Source organism: Bos grunniens, chromosome 17 (assembly GCF_055505025.1).
Source record: "Bos grunniens cultivar Pamir isolate PY7600 chromosome 17, Bosgru_T2T1.0, whole genome shotgun sequence".
In the NCBI taxonomy this organism is placed as follows: domain Eukaryota; kingdom Metazoa; phylum Chordata; class Mammalia; order Artiodactyla; family Bovidae; genus Bos; species Bos grunniens.
This window is the reverse complement of record NC_141181.1, coordinates 17,174,501-17,190,702: the sequence shown is the minus strand read 5'-3', so window position 1 is coordinate 17,190,702 and position 16,202 is coordinate 17,174,501. Positions and strand designations below refer to the sequence as shown.

The following is a 16,202-nucleotide window of genomic DNA, read 5'->3' as shown; positions in this document are numbered from 1 at the left end:
CATGGCTTCAGTGGCTGTGGAGCACAGGCTCTGGTCCATGGGCTGCAGTAGCTGCAGCTCATGGGCTCTAGAGCGTCTGCTCAATAGTTGGTGCACAGGCTTAGTTACTCCGTGCATGTGGAATCTTCCCGTCCAGGGATTGAACCCGCGTTCTCTGCATTGGCAGGCAGATTCTTCTTATCCACTGTGCCACCAGCAAAGTCCGTAACTAATTTTATTTTGAAAGAATGAGCGTAGAGCCTAATACCTCACACTGGGATCTTAAGGCAAGGTGCTTTCTCTCATAACTAAAATGAGGGAACATTCCCTGGGACCCACCTTGTGGATGGTGTGTGTGTGTTTGCACATGTTCCTGCTTGGAGACTATGGTTGCATCCATCCTATTTCTGTCTCCAGATTAAAACTGTTCCTGTTCAAGGAGTGTTCCCTGAGTAAACAGCGATCTTCCTATCAATCTAATAATATTCAACTTTCAGGGTTTTTTTTTGCTTTCCATTCCTGAGATTTTTGAGCAGGCTGGAGATGCCTGCCCATTTATGGAAGCAGCCCCAGGGTTTCTGGCAAAGGAGTTGGGAAACCCAACCTTGTCAGCCCAAACTCTGGCCCTAAATAATATCCTCCCTTTTCTCCTCCTCCTCATTCCAAAAAAGACAGAAAAAGAAAGTAATATGAGGCAAACGGACCACATCTAATTTTCTCGATTGTTCGGGAAAGGCTATGTGTTGTTAGGTGCACAGGGGTTTTGCTGGTGTAACACCAGGCCTGGGCCCAATCTTATTCCCAGGTCTAACTCTGTTGTGTTCTTGTATTCTGTAATTAACTTCTCTGAGCTCACATTTATTTATAGATATTGATGTTATTCCAAAGTCCTGAATTTTTTTTTTTTTTTTTCCTTAGAGATGTGAGACCCTTGGCTCCCGTTAGATCTATAATACCGATGACAGCTGTGTTGTGTGTACGGCGCTCATAGCAACCAAGGGCTATGCCCGCCAATGAAAACTGGCTCTGGTTTCTCCCCCGACTATTTAGTGAATGATCCTTAAGAACAAAGAAGGCAGGAACGTTGGAGCGAGGCACAGAATGCGGGCCTAGGTTGTGGAGGGGAGGGGCATCATGACTACCATCTGACCTTCTGGATGTTTCCACAGGAGACAGAGTGGGAATGTCTTCCACAAAAGAAAGGTCTGAGGGCTTGGGTGAGTCTCATTGTTAACGTCTACGCGTGTGTGCTTAGTCCCTCAGTCGTGCCCGACTCTTTGCAACCCTGTGGACTACAGCCCACCAGGCTCCACTGACCGTGGAATCTCCAGGCAAGAATACTGGAGTGGGCTGCCATGCCCTCCTCCAGGGGCTCTTCCCAACCCAGGGATCGAACCCAGGTCTCCTGCATAGCAGGCAGATTCTGTATCGACTGAGCCACCAGGGACCTGCCAGCAAATACGGGCTCCCCTCACACGCACGCCCCTCCCCGCCTCCCACCCACCGTTGGAGACTTCGGTGGTATTCTACCTGTGCTAGGGTATGCGACTGCAGATGGATGAAGGGACGTCTAAGCATTTTTTTTTTAAAGTCTTTATTGAATTTGTTGCAATACTACTTCTGCTTTGTGTTTTGTTTTTTTTTTTGGCCCCAAGTCATGTGGGATCGAACCGTCTCCTGGTCTTTGATGGAGCAGAAAAGTCTCTTAATTTTTTTTGGTTGGTTGACCACCACTAAGTATGCATCTCTAGGAGATGTGTTCTCCTAGAGGAAAGTGGTCGTAGGCTTATGGGGCGGCGGGGGCGGGGGGGGGGAAGGGGGAGGGAAGGGAGACAGTTTAAAAGATATTTTTATTTATTTGACTGCACCACCTCTTTGTTGCATCTAGTTCCCTGACCAGGAATCAAACCAGGGCCCCCTGCGTTGGGAGCGAGGAGTTTTAGCCACTGGATCACCAGGGAAGTCCCTCCCTGTCCCTTATGCTTACTGCCAAGAACAGAGAGTCACTGTGAGACCTGAGGGTGACTCTACCAACCAGTGGGATGAAATACTGTGCAAACTAATTTCTGTTGTTGGATCCCTAAGAATGATGGAACCGTGGTTCTAAAACATCTCAGAAATAATGAAACCTGTCTAGGTACTGAATTTCTTGTCAGTTGGTACCCTCACTTTATGTATAGTAATTATCACAGAGCAAAAATAACCCACTTCTTCCCCTATCAGGCCTGTTTCCCCAATCTGGTGGAATGAATCATTCAACCAAGGCGAGGAGATGAGTGGGAATGCTGACATTGGCGTAGAAAGGATTGTGAGACTTAGAAAAGAACTCAACACATAGTCTTTCTTATTTGTTTGGCTGCACCAGGTCTTGTGTGGCATGCAGGATATTTAGCTGTGGCATGCAAACTCAGTTGCAGCATGTGGGATCTAGTTCCCTGACCAGGGATCGAACCCTAGCCCCCTGTATTGGGACCTACTGGACCACGAGGGAAGTCCCTAAACACATTTTCCTATGTTTTGAATAGCGGTTTAGCATCTAATACTCCAAATAAGGGCATTAACAGTCTAGGAAACTGGGTGGTCAAGTTGGCTCAGCTGGCTTATTACAAAGCACTGTGGAGTTTTGCATTCTCCATTCTTGAAACGATGAGTATATCGCATGGCTTCTTAAAAGCCCACGAAGTGGAGTGTCTAAAAGGGCAGCGCCTCTACTTCCTGAATGGGGAATGGTAAATAAGCCATGTGGTCACCCCTGCCTGCTCCCTGACACACAGGTGACTCTGAGGGACCCCGGTGACCTGTGTCCCGGGACATCTCTGCTCCGAGGAAGTGGGCACCAGGCTGGCGGTGCAGGCTGTGCACGCGGCCCTTTTCCTGTTACAGCTGGAGCAGGGACAATGCTCTGAAGTGGGAAACAAGGTCCAGCAGCTTTATTCTACCTCAAAAACCTACACATTCTCTGCAAGTGGTCTCATCTAGCACAGTGTTGAAAACTACGATCCTTGACAGAGAGGAACAGTGATGACTTAGTGAAGACCTGCTTGGAAGTTGTTAACGTGTTTTGTACGAAGCCTTGTTCCAGTGGAGTTGCCCTTGGGACTTGGCTGCTGAAGTTCCTAGCATAGTGAGAATGGGTCCCACTGAACACATTTGGAAGGACCATGGACGACGGAGTCAGGAGGGATGGCTTCCAGATCTTGGGTAATAGCTTCCACCCCAGATGGCAGCTTTGTTGGTGCTCACAGGTGCTTGGGGAGATCAACCTTGTGATCGTGGAGGCATGAGCAAAATGGAGAGTGCCTCCCAATGTGGCACAGGCACAGTTACCAACAATCTCCTTCAAATGTCCTCTGACCTAGGAATGAAGCATGGATTGGCCTCTGATGCTTTCCAGCCATTCACACAGCAGTGGTCACTTGGGCAGGAAGCAGCTCTGGGAGGCCAGGGCATCCAACATGGCTTGCTTGGCTTTTGCCAGCAAACAGTGTAGTGTTCACAGCCCCTGGAGGTGGGCCAGGCCAGGTGGAAGGCCTCCGTCACAAGCTGAACCACGCCAGGCACGTACGACTTGCCTGCCTCAAGGTGACACACTGGCATCTTGGATGGGCCGGACCCAGAGGCTCTGAGCCACACCAGGGCCTGCCTGGTGGGTGATAACAACAAATAGGGTACCTCTCCCCTTTTTCATCTTCCTTTCCTACTTCCTTAGGCTGGCATTCCCACCTTGCTAATGTGAACAAATTGCTGTTTAAAACCTGTTAGACGTGTACAAGTAAGTATAAATGAGGACTTGCTGCCCCGGCCCATCTGGTGGGCTCCGCAGTGTAACCTTCTTTACTCACTACCTATCTGCCCACTGGTAGCTCAGATCAAGTGTTCTGTTCCTACCCAACAACAGTTCAAGAGACTTCAGCAGCCATTCTTCTCCTGAGCTGCTCGAAATATAGTTTTCAATTTTTAATTTTCGGCATGTGGGACCTTAGTTCTCCAACCAGGGATTGAACCCGCACCCTCTGCATTGGAAGCACAGAGTCTTAGCCATTGGACCTCCAGGGAACTCCCTCAAAATCTTTTTAATTACTTCACTTAGAGCCACAGAGCTAAGAGGAGGTCTACCTGGCATTTGACTTACCCGAGAGAGATAAAGAAGTTATTAAAATCTCTAGTTCTTTGAACACAATCACGACAGCGATAAATATGGATGTTTTCTCACCCACAGTGCCACCATGGAATCCCAGATGAGGTTACAGTTAGGGAAAGGATGACACAAACATACGCCTCAGGTTCCATTTTATTAAAAAACAAAACCAAACAAAATTTTGCAATGGAATTTCCTGGAATTCACAATCCTTTTCAAATTTTCATAACTGCATGTTTTTTGAACTTTACAGAAGAACACGATTGCACTTATTTACATGATAGTCTTCTATATAATAAAAAGAGCCGTGTTGTATGATTGAATGATTCCAATTATTATCCTTAATATCTTATCATTAGCCCATACGAGACAACAGCTTCTGCTCTCCAAGCACATAGAGAATAGAATAAATCAAAATAAAAGTTGTGTCTTCTAATAGAAGACAATTCCTGTTAAAGATGGTTTCTTTTAAACTTCTGTGTATTTCAAGAGGGATATAAAGTGCTTTAGAAGGAGTAAGGTAGGTGCCTGAGGTGGGGAAGAAGAAAAAGAGATTTATACAGAAAAAAACAAAATGAAACTCAGTAACTACACCATCTGAACTAATCATTTAAATATGCCTGTGACTTGTATAGAAGATAATGTTTGGGTAGAACAGCTACATAATTCACTACTAAAATTTTGTTTTTTTTAACAATTAAGAACAAACCAAAGTCCAAATAAGAAGTTACTGGTGAAAATGCCGTGGGGAGTAACTTTGGTGATTTTGAGTCATGTGGCAAATAAAACAAGGAACAGTCTCATAATCTGAGTATCGTGAGAATGAGTTAGGGACCATTACACGTGGATCTTCAGACCTCAAGGGGCCGCTGAGTAAAATTCTAACAGTGACGTCATTCGTTTTACAATGAAAGCACTTAATCTGTGTTGGCAGGGGGTGGGGGGTGGGTAATAAATCCACTGAATTTTTTTCTTGTTAGTAGGAAGGGACTAGACATTAACTTAAAATGTCATGTCTGAACTATTTCTGAATGGTAAATTCATTCTTTGTAGGAGATTTTTTCCCCCCTATGGAAATAATAATATCCTACCTAAAGAGGTTAAAATAAGTTGGTTTTTCTTTCCTTTTCACATTGCTGAGCTGTCAGTTGCTGGTCTTGATCTGCAGTCCACAGAATCAGTGTCTTGTATATACTGCTTGGGAGGCTCTTCCCAGAAACTAGAATAATCATCCTTCCAGCTTGTGAACATTTAAAAGAATAACACCCATTATTTTTTCAAGAAATGAATGGAATGTAACTTTTCACAAGTACAAAATTACTTCAAGTTTTCTAAATATAAGGGACTTCTCACTATAAAAATAACAACCCCTCCCTCCCCTCCCCCACCTCGACATCTCTTTCTAATTATAAAATGGTACAACCATTTCAGATTACTAATGTGAAAGCAGGAAGTAAATATATTATGTACACGTACAAAACACGTCAGTATCTCACACCATTTACATTCATATGAAAGAAATCTGTTTATTGATCTTCCTTTGCAATTTGACAAGAAAAAAGTTGAGATAACGTTACAAAACAATCAGGCCCTTGTCTTAGAACTCTGTACAAACATTCCAGCCAGAGGCATCTCCTTTGCAAACAGAGCAAACAATATTCTTTCAACGTTTTCTGGAAGAAGGGGGCTGCTGACAGAGAGATGTTCCACGGGGCCCTCCTCCAGTTTTCAGAGTTTGTGACATTCCTCCCTATTCTGACAAAAGTGGATCAAATTCTCAACTACTGAGGAAACTACAAGAAAAGGCAAATCACTACCAGTTGTTGAGGAAATGGTGACTCTCGTCAGATGAGCTGGCCGAAAGGATAATGGCGAGGATTCCAGCAGAGGGCGCCCTGCTCCCTTGCAATAACATCCCGTTTAACACTAAGTACCGTAGACGCCAACGCAAACACAGACTGAAGAGTCCTTAAGTTAATAGTCCTGCCATTGACTCACGATCTATCACTACAGGCAAAGTTTGGTATTTTCTTCAAAAGAGCAGGATATGCTATAATTAACTAGCTCTTATACACGAAAATTCTTTGGCTATTTAAAGTCTTCACATTCTCAAAGAGAACAATATTCTGAGTTCAACAAAGCGCTCGATTTGTCTGAAACTTCTGAGGGAAAAGGAGACTAAGCACTCGACTGTCAGGATGGTGCAGTACTAAGGCCATGATGCTTTTTTTTTTTTTTTTAGATTTCTGGATATCATAAGAGAAATCCAGCCTGCAAGAAAAACCCCCCTAAGATTTCATTCACAGTTTCATTCAACCAAGTGAACCAACTTCACTTTTATTTATGAGCACATTGGGAAAAAGTTACACTAGCCACTGGAAGAAACATGTGTCCATTGGGAGGGTGGACACATGTTTGGATGGTCTTTGGTTTATACAGTACACATGGTCCCCACCTGATGTTCTCTGCTTCTCCAAGTCTTTCACTTCAGTAAGGAGGACAAGACCACTGATGTCCTGCCAAGCAACGACTTTCGGTGACTCAGAATGAGCTACCTTCTCCATGGGTTTTCTCCCTCCCTCTCTTCAGACCCACAGAGCCTCTGGAGAGATACATGTTTTTGACTTATTATCCTCAACAAATATTTGTCCAGTGGCCAGAGACAGAATGGCTTGGTGGTAAATGCAAATGTTAACAGTAGCACAAGGAAAAGAAGGTCTTTAATCACGGAGATTTCTGGAGAAGCCACTTGATCATGAAGCACTCAAGGCATGCATCATTTAGAGGGCAGTATAGAGAGATGTAAATAACCTCAGCAGCTCCTTTGCAGAATGAGAGGGGTTTGCAATTAAAGGACTTGATAATGAAGAGTTTACATCCAGGATCTGGATGCATTGCTTGAGTTTTGGGATGATTAATTTAGTGACACCCAAAGGTCAAAGAGCACAGTGTGGCTACTCATCTGTGGGTCTTTATAAATTACAAGGGGCTTGGAGTCATGAGATGGGGAGGGGAGGGCAGGAAGGTAAGAGGTAAGTGATGAGAAATGCACACCTGCTTCTCAGAATTAATTTATTTTTCAGATAATCCCAACCTTCTTTGCAATCAGGAGTGTTTAACTCACAAGCGTTAAACTCCTTAAGATGAACACAAGGCCTCATAGAGGTCTTGTGGAGGATTTTAGTTTTAAATCCTCTGATTTAAAACTGATTCAGGAAGACCATCCATGCACTTTCCCTGCCATCTTCTTTTCTAACTCCCTGTGGGTAAAAGCATCTCTGTGCATGAGTGCTTAGTTACTCAGTCGTGCCCGACTTTTTGCGACCCTCTGAACTATAGCCCAGCAGGCTCCTCTGTCCATGGGATTTTTCAGGCAAGAATGCTGGAGTGGGTTGCCATTTCCTCTTCCAGGGAATCTTCCCGACCCAGGAATTGAACTGGCATCTCCCACGTTTCCTGCATTGCAGGAGGATTCCTTACCCGCTGAGTCATCAGGAAGCTGTATCCTCACCACCTTTTAATTGCCCTTATCAAAAGTACTGTTCAGTTCTGGCCATGCAAATAACACAGAGGGAGTTCTGTGATGCAGGGCACCTCACAAGGAACTATGCATCCCTAACTTTGGGCGAATGGTTTCTTTTTGCTTCTTTTTCAGTCTCAAGGAAGAAGTGGCCTCTCAGATCACTTACAAAGAGCAAGTTCTTGTGCCAAGATGTTAAGAAGCAGGAGTGGACATCGGATACGGTACAGCCCATGTGTTTTTCCAAGAAATCCTAACCCTGGGGGCCTGTGGTGAACTGAGAAGGTCACAGATGCTGGGGGTGGAAGATAACAGATTAGACAGCCTTCTGGAATTGTTACCTTGCCATTATTTGCCTCGGAGACTTTGCTGGAAAGGAAGTCTTTTTTTTTTTTTTTTTAAGGCAATAGCTAGAGGTGGTCTGTGATAAAATTAGTGACATGAGAAGTGAAAATGCGGCAAACTCCACTACAGAGGAAGTTAATTTGCTTTTATAGTCAACTGGTTTTCCTCATCAGAAGTGCAGAGATAGATTCTGCCACACAATAAAAAGAAGAAAAACATCAACAACAGGAAGGACGGTAATCACAATAATAACACCTCTTCAGATCCACTAAGGTTTTTCTGTCCTGAAAGATGGGAAAAGGATTCATGTGGGGGTGTGCAGACAAAGAAAGAGATAGGCAGTCAGAGAGCCAGAGAGAGACACACCCAGACAAAAAAGGAAAGAAATCTAAATGAAAGTATTATTAAAAAATGCTACCAGAAATGGCCTCAGAGGCTCTATTACCACAGAGGGTTGGAGCCTCCCTCCACAGAGGGTGTGACTCTCTCTGTGGTTTTCTGAAAGGGTTTTGCTTTGATGAGGTTTCTTTGTTTTCAGTCCAGGTGATGCCTTCAACAGACAACTAAATGCTCTGCGAGAATTTTCATCTCGACTAGATGAACGTGATGGTAGTAAGAGTCCAAGACAGGCTGTCTGTCATCGTTTTCGGTTCTGAAAGGATGTCAGCTTCAGGAATGTCAGAGCACTAGCAGAACTAGCCTGGGTACCATTGGTTGGGATGACCGAATCCAGACCCAGGAGCATGCAGGATGTTTCCAGCAGAATGAGGGAAAACAAAACAGAGAAACCTCTTTGACCTGTGACTGATTCATGTTGCTGTATGGCACAGGCTAACAAAATATTGTAAAGCAATTATCCCCCAATGAAAAGCAAAACAAAAAAACACCCTCTTTGCCTCCATGGTCATGATCATTACTCAGTGACGTCAGAAAAGGTAGATGCCTTTGCTACTTTTAACTTTCTACCTTCTCCAAGCTCTCCATCACTCCCTGCCAGGATGACAGAGTTGACACTTTAGGGGTGATCCAAACCTAGAGATGAAATCAAAATATCGATGCTCTATTCATGATCGAAGTTCAGTTCTGCCCAAAGGGACCAGCCACACAGGATACAGCAATTCCTAGAGGGGACTCTAAATTACACTGAGGGAATGGGGATGCCCGTTTTCTTGCCCACCTCCTTGGGGCCGAAGGGGGATGCTTGTTTCTGAGTTTCAGGGCATCATAATTCACCAACTTGAGGCTGGAAAGTCACAAGCTCCTAAGACTTCTCCTGTACTGAGAAGGCCACACAGAGTCTCGTGTTTGGAGCCTGTATGTACCTTGCCACTTTTTCCTCCCAAATCCATGCATTTTAGCCAAAGTGATGGGGCTAGGGGCCACTGGGACTAGGAAAAGACCATCTGCAGGGCGACCAGGGGTGGAAGTAAATCTGCATTACTAGAATATGGAATTCTGTTTGGCTCCTGAATGCCACACATCCGTCCAAGGGTGGACGTGAAGGATATAATTTTGTCTCAGCACCAAACCAACATGCTTTGGGTGACTTCTTTAAAAAACAAACAAACAAACAAAAAACCTGGTCAAGGAAGTAACGGCAAATGGTCATGGACAATTGTGGTAAGGTTAAACAGGCCCAGCAAAAATTTCAGGAAGGATGTTCTGAATATTTATCCATTATAAGACAAGTGGGTCTCTGGGCCTCTCATTAGGTGAGCTGGGTGGGATCCAGTTCTCTCTAGTGGTAATTAGGTTTTACCCCCTTTTATTTGTAAGGGTCAGGGAATCTTGGGAGAACATTGGAGAAGCTCTAGTCCTGTGTTCTCCAAGGTGACAATGAACCACGTGTGGCTGCTGAGGACTGGAGCATCAGCCAGTCCAAATGGACAGCTGAGTGACTGTCAAACACACGCTGCCTTTAGTAGACTTAGTATGAAAAAGAATGTCAAGTATTTCATGAATACTTTTTATACTAATTACCTGTGGAAACAGTAACGTTGGAACAAAGAAGTATATTATGGAAATTACTCTTACCTGTTTTCTTTCGCTTTTTAAAAATGTGGCTGGTAGGAAATTTGCAATTACATGTGGGACTTCTACCATATTTCTATTGGAGAGTACTCATCTAGACCCTATGGAAAAATGCACATCAAGTCTGCAGATGCTTCAAGAGGGTTCCCATGTCCTTTGATACTTTCTACGAGCCACGGGGGGCCCAGGTCAGGGTTTATTCTTTGGGGGGACGATCTGTGTGGGAATGGTTCTTTCCATTTTTTTTTAACCCTTCCATGCCAGTTAGTTTTTTTTTTTTTTCCTTAAAATTAACAAAGTCATGGGAAAATTCTTCAGAAACACCTCTTTGGTAAAGGAGAACCTTCTAGACTCACGGAGCTTGCAGCAGAACTTTCCTAGGGTCAGGTCCACAGACTCAGCTCTGCCACCTGGGCTTGTCACCACCTAGGCAGCATCTTTTAGGGGCTGCTGGGCTACGGCACACATAAGCAACCAATTCCTGATCTACCTGGTCACTGGCAGGAAGAGAGAACACCCACCAATCCTAAAGGCATTTTCTCTCTGGGCATGGGATCCAATTTATGTAATTATCCTCTTCATTCCCTTTGACTTAATACCAAACTTTGTTTTGCACAAAGTGGACTGAAGGAGGGGTAGGTGGTACAGGCCTTTGCTGACCTAGAAAAAGAAATATCTTGAGATGAAGAATTCCACGCTGAGAACGAGGATTTGAAGGTATCCAGAGACTGCAGACTCTGTGACTAAGTGTGGCTTTTTAAAGCAAGGCAAAATAAAGCAACTCCTCCTTGGCCTTAGAACTTCCATTATTGAGACAGTCAGTCTCAGCCACACAGGCGTGCTGAGTCTCAAAAAGCTGTTGTTATATGTTACATGTCAAGTAACTCTGCCTGCCCAAGGTAGAAAGTCTGCTGCGTGTCATCACTCACCGCTAAAAATGGGTCCCCCTGGCAAAATGCTCATTAGTGGTCCTAAGACGGGCAGGAGCCTCGGGCATCATCTTGTTAAACACCTTCTCTTTACAGATGCTGAAGCCGAGGCCCAGCAAGCACGCGGCTCATCTCCGCCTCCTGACTCTGGATTCAGCACTGCCTTTATTCTTCCCTGCCTTGGACACCCTGAATTTCACGACAGGACTCCTACAGAGATGTGACATTTCTGAAGGTGGTGACCATTTTCTCTGCCTTTGCTGCGTACTTAGAAAGTATCAAATAGGAAATCGTTAAAGGTAGAGAAAAAAGAGCCTTCAAGGGTCTCCCTTGACATCTACACCGTGTTCCAGCAGGCAGCCCAGTTTTACAGCAGAACCAAACTCTGTTTTTGCATGAGGATGAGTGTGGCAAGGCAGAAGGGCCTCATCACATACGTAAATAACTCGATGAGAGAAACGTTCTTTCCCAGGTAACCCATGCCCAGCAGCCTGGCCTTTCACAGATGTCGAGGTGATCCATCTAATAGTCCAGAGAAACAGTGTACACTGCCTTAGTCATCCATGCATCTGGAGAGTCTCGAATGTATTACAAAATTGCCCACTGAAAAAATAGCACGTCTCTGTCATAGTTACAAAAAAAGAATAAAAACATAAAGAGTTTAAAAACATCAGGTGGATTTTCAGAATTCGATACCTCGTTTCCTCTCCCTCTGACTTTGTCTCTCAGTCAGCAGAAACTTGATTTTAACAATTCCCACGCTGTACTTTTTAGATCGAGTGTTCTATTACACTCCACCTCCCACCTCCCACTTGGTATCTAGACGCACTCGGGGGAGCCCTGGGAAGCAGTTTCCTAAGGATTCACCTAAACCCTTCCTCGAGGTCTGGTGAGGTTGAACAGAAGTGTACTGGAATTAAAGTAAGACCTGGATGCTCTGTGTTGGATCCAAAGATGCTTGGATCTTTTCTAAAGCTTCCATCTCCTGAAGGACCCACTTGTGGAGGTAACAGGAGATTGTCGTAGCCTTGGGGAAACCAATGCAACAGATGGTTCACTTTCAGGAAGGGTATGTGGTATCTGGTTTGAAAATTAGGCTTGTCGTCCCAGCGACGGACAAGCCCTACAGCCACTTGGAATGGCGCTAATGCCCCGAGAGGGAAATTGTGATTTCAGCATTTCAGTCAAAGACTGCTAAGACCCAGAAGGATTGATGTGCCTCCCTAGAGCTTCCTCCTCAGGTCACGTGGGTCCTTAACAGAGCTGGGCAAGTGGAAGCCAGGGTGTGTAGCTGAAAAACATGAGCAGTGGCCTCTGCAGACTCAGAGCTCGGTGTTGGGCTCTCTGGCAGCTGGGAGTTTTAAGACCCACTTAAAAGAACTTAGATTCTAAATGAAAGCTGGCCTTAGACTGTTTCAAGGTGCCGAGGCACTTCCCAAAGCCATGCACACTTCATGCTGAGAGGTCAAGGCCATTAATCTCAGAGATGGAATACAAACTGTTCAGAGCAGGAACTGATGCTTCTAAACAGAACTCAGTATGAAAGCTGGAGTGAATCAAAGGAAACACAAAGGAGTGAACATAAAGTACACTACACATAGTCCTTAAAAAGAAACTGCCGAAGAAATCAATCACATTCCCCAAACAGGAAAACAAGACCCCGGGAAAAACTGAAATGAAACCAAGAAGCCCTAAGAGTGTCCTTTCAGTCTGTTTCGGGAACTTCTGAAGGGTGTGTCTACAAGGACATGGGAGAGAAAATCAGCTTTCAGCTTCCCAGGTGCCAAGGCCAGGGCCTGCTGCAGAGACGGAGAAACTGCATCCTGATGAACGTGACTTTGGATATTGCTTTGCGGTACCATTCTTGAGTGGAGCTCCCTGGAGTTGCCAAGGTGTTCTGGAGATGTGAGTGCCGGGTCCAATCTTGGGGCACTCCTCCCTTCCTTCCCCTCGCATCCTACCATCCCTTTTTTCTCTATTTGCCGTTTCAAGATTTCACCTCTTCGCAGTCTTGGTCGGTGGAAAGTTCTACATCAGACAGTCCAACCTCCATCGCCATGATCAGTGAGATATCAGAATCACTGCTTATAGCTGGCTCCTGCTCACCTGAGGGGGAAACAAAGTTCATGGTGAACACCGAGCTACGTCTTCAGAGGCTTAATACGGTTGCCTTTAATAAGTAACATTTCATTGGTGCCAAAGTCTTGGTGGTACAGTGGCTAGCATAGCTGCCTTCCCTTTCACTGAAGCTCAAGAGAAGGTATCAGGAAAATTGCCTAGTTTGTAAAAAATAAATACATAAGAAAAAAGTCTAGTTATCTTATGCTAAGGGCATGTCTGGTAAGTCACATCAATTTGTGATCCCACAGACTGTAGCCCACGAGGCTCCTCTGTCCATGGGATTCTCCAGGCAAGAATACTGGTGTGGGTTGCCATGCGCTCCTCCAGGGAATCTTCCTGACCCAGGGATCAAACCCGCATCTCTTATGTCTCCTGCAGGGGCAGGTGGGTTCTTTACTGCCAGTGCCAACTGGGAAGCCCTTCTCACACTATGAAAAGATGTATCTTATAAGTATGTATCTAAGGAGGAAAAAATACACTGAATATCTCTAAGTAGGGCAACAAATTCTATATGGAAAAGCAGTTGAACAATTCACAGATGAAACGACTGATAAATGTGTATAAAATTTTTCAGAATATTAAAAACATGAACAATAAGATCAAAGGTATATGTCACCCTGGGGAACTTCCCTGGTGGTCTAGTGGTTAAGACTTTGCACTTCCATTACAAGAGGCACTGGTTTGATTCCTAGTCAGGGAACTAAGATCCTGCATGCTGCATGGTGGCCAGAAAAAAAAAGTATTATGTCATGCTGGGAAAATTTGTAAAAAATTCACTGAGGGTTGTATTCTTAACATACAGAGAACTTTTAAATAAATAAGAAAAACTAAGAGTCCAACAGAAAAAATAGGTAAAGGTTACTGTTACACAATTCACAAAAGAATGCAATACAATTGACCAATAAATATCAGGTAAAAAGGAGCTACTCCTTTTTGTTTTGAAATCTTCACTCTTTAAAAAAGACTGTATTACACACATTTCAGTACATATTTTGATCAACTGCATTCAGAACTGTGAAATTTTCACCCTGTAATTTCATTTCCACAGTATATTACAGAGAAATAATCAGAGATGCAAAAATATCCATTTAAGCATTATTTATAGCAGCAAAACATTGCAAGTAACAAAGCCTAACAATAAAAAATTTCTCAGTAAACTATGTTACTTCTAAAAGACAATCTTCTTGTTATAATTATTAAAGTGATATTTCCAAAGAGTCTGTATTTACAGAAGAAAATGCTCCCAGTAAATGAAAACAGAAGTATTCAAAGCTTTATGTGCAGTGAAGTCAACAGAGAAAGTTAACTGGAAGTAAGAAAGCCGACAATATTAATAAGAGTTGTCTGAAATTTGGGGATTTATAATTATTTTCTTTTCTTTAAAAAATTTAGCTTTACTCCTAAACATGCTTCAGTGAACATATATCATTCATTCACTCAACATATAATTGAGTCCCTACTATATGCTAAGAATTGTGCTAGCTGTAGGGATATAGGGGTGAAAATGAGGCAATTTCAGTCCTCAAGGAGCTTACTGTCCAGTAGACAGGCAGACCATTGACTTGTCAATTACCCCAACATGATAAGCTCTTTGTTGTAAGATGTACCTGGTGTTATAGGAGGTAAGGGTGCTACGTAACCATTTGCTGAGTCTAAGAAAGCTTTCCACTGGCTACCATGTCTAAACTGAGTCTATAGGATAACTTGTATTTCAGCCAGATGAATGAGAAGGATGAATCTTTTTTAAGCAATAGCAATAGCATGTACAGACGGTTGGAGTTGATAGACAGCTTTGTGCAGACATCAGACTGTATTTAAATATGACTGGGATGCAAAGGTAAGCTAGGGAGTATGAACAGGGGAGGCTGGAGAGCTCAGCTGCCTATAATAGAAAGTGTTAGTTGCTCACTTGTCTCTGACTCTTTGTGACCCAATAGACTATAGCCCACCAGGCTCCTCTGTCCATGGGATTCTCCCAGGCAAGAGTATTGGAGTGGGTTGCCATTCCCTCTCCAGGGGATCTTCCCAATCCAGGGATCGAACCCAGGTCTCCTGCGTTGCAGGCAGATTCTTCACCATCTGAACCACCAGGGAAGCCTATCAATTCAGTTCAGTCGCTCAGTCGTGTCCGACTCTCTGCGACCCCATGAATCGCAGCCTATAAGGCAGCTTTAAAACCAGAAGATCTTGTATGTTCCATTACCCTACAGAAGAAACATGCAATTAAAAGACCAACAAAATATCTAAGTACTAAAGAATGCAGATGGTTATAATACTTTTGCTCTCATAATCACTGATATAATTTCTTCATGTTGAGGTACAGTTAAGAAAAAATAAATATGAGTTTCATGAAGGGCAGTGAATTTTCAAATGTTTACAAGGAGACAAACAGAGAACTGACACAGAGTTATGGTCTTAAGAATCAGTTTTAGAGAAATAAAGTGTCTCACAGGGGTGTAGCCAACCTAAAGACTGAGATCTATAATGTTTCCTAGACCCAAAAGTGCAGGAGGTTCACATAACTATAGACAGATCAATGGGTAGAATAAAACTTTGGAAACAGATCTTGGGTAGAAGTATTTAGCTTTGTCAATGGTGGCATTTAACAAATTTTCAGGGGACTTCCCTAGTGGCCCACTGGTTAACAATCTGCCTTGCAATGCAGGGGACACAGGCTTGATCCTTTGTTGTGGAACTAGGATCCCACATGCCAGGGAGCAACTCAGCCTGAGCGCTGCAACTAGAGAGTCCGTGAGCTGCAACGAAAGATCTCACGTGTCACAAGTAAGACCGGACTCAGCCATATAAATAAGTAAACATAAAAAAAACACACTCACACAAATATTCAATAAAATTATTCATGCAGAAAAAAGATGAAATTGGATTCTTGCCTCACATCATATACATTCTAGGCTGGCTAAATATCTATATCTACATCCATTGATATATCTGTATCTACATCTATATCTGTACCTATGCTGTGCTGTGCTTAGTCGCTCTGTTGTGTCCAACTCTTTGTGACCCCCTGGACTGTAGCCCGCCAGGTTCCTCTGTCCATGGGATTCTCCAGGCGAGAATACTGGAGTGGATTGCCATGCCCTCCTCCAGGGGATTTTCCCAACCCAGGGATCTAACCTGT

The 16,202-nt window shown here is 43.8% G+C and overlaps 1 protein-coding gene across 2 annotated transcripts in view; it reads right to left on the bottom strand.

Moving 5' to 3' along the window:
- Positions 1–11,495: 11,495 nt before the first annotated feature.
- RNF150 (ring finger protein 150) overlaps positions 11,496–16,202 on the bottom strand; it is a 273,247-nt gene continuing 268,540 nt past the window's right edge. For both annotated transcript variants that reach the window (XM_086346604.1, XM_086346605.1), the window contains exon 7: positions 11,496–13,048. In XM_086346604.1, coding sequence (XP_086202730.1) covers positions 12,930–13,048 — 119 coding nt within the window. In that variant the 3' untranslated portion in view covers positions 11,496–12,929. The remainder of the gene's footprint in view (positions 13,049–16,202) is intronic.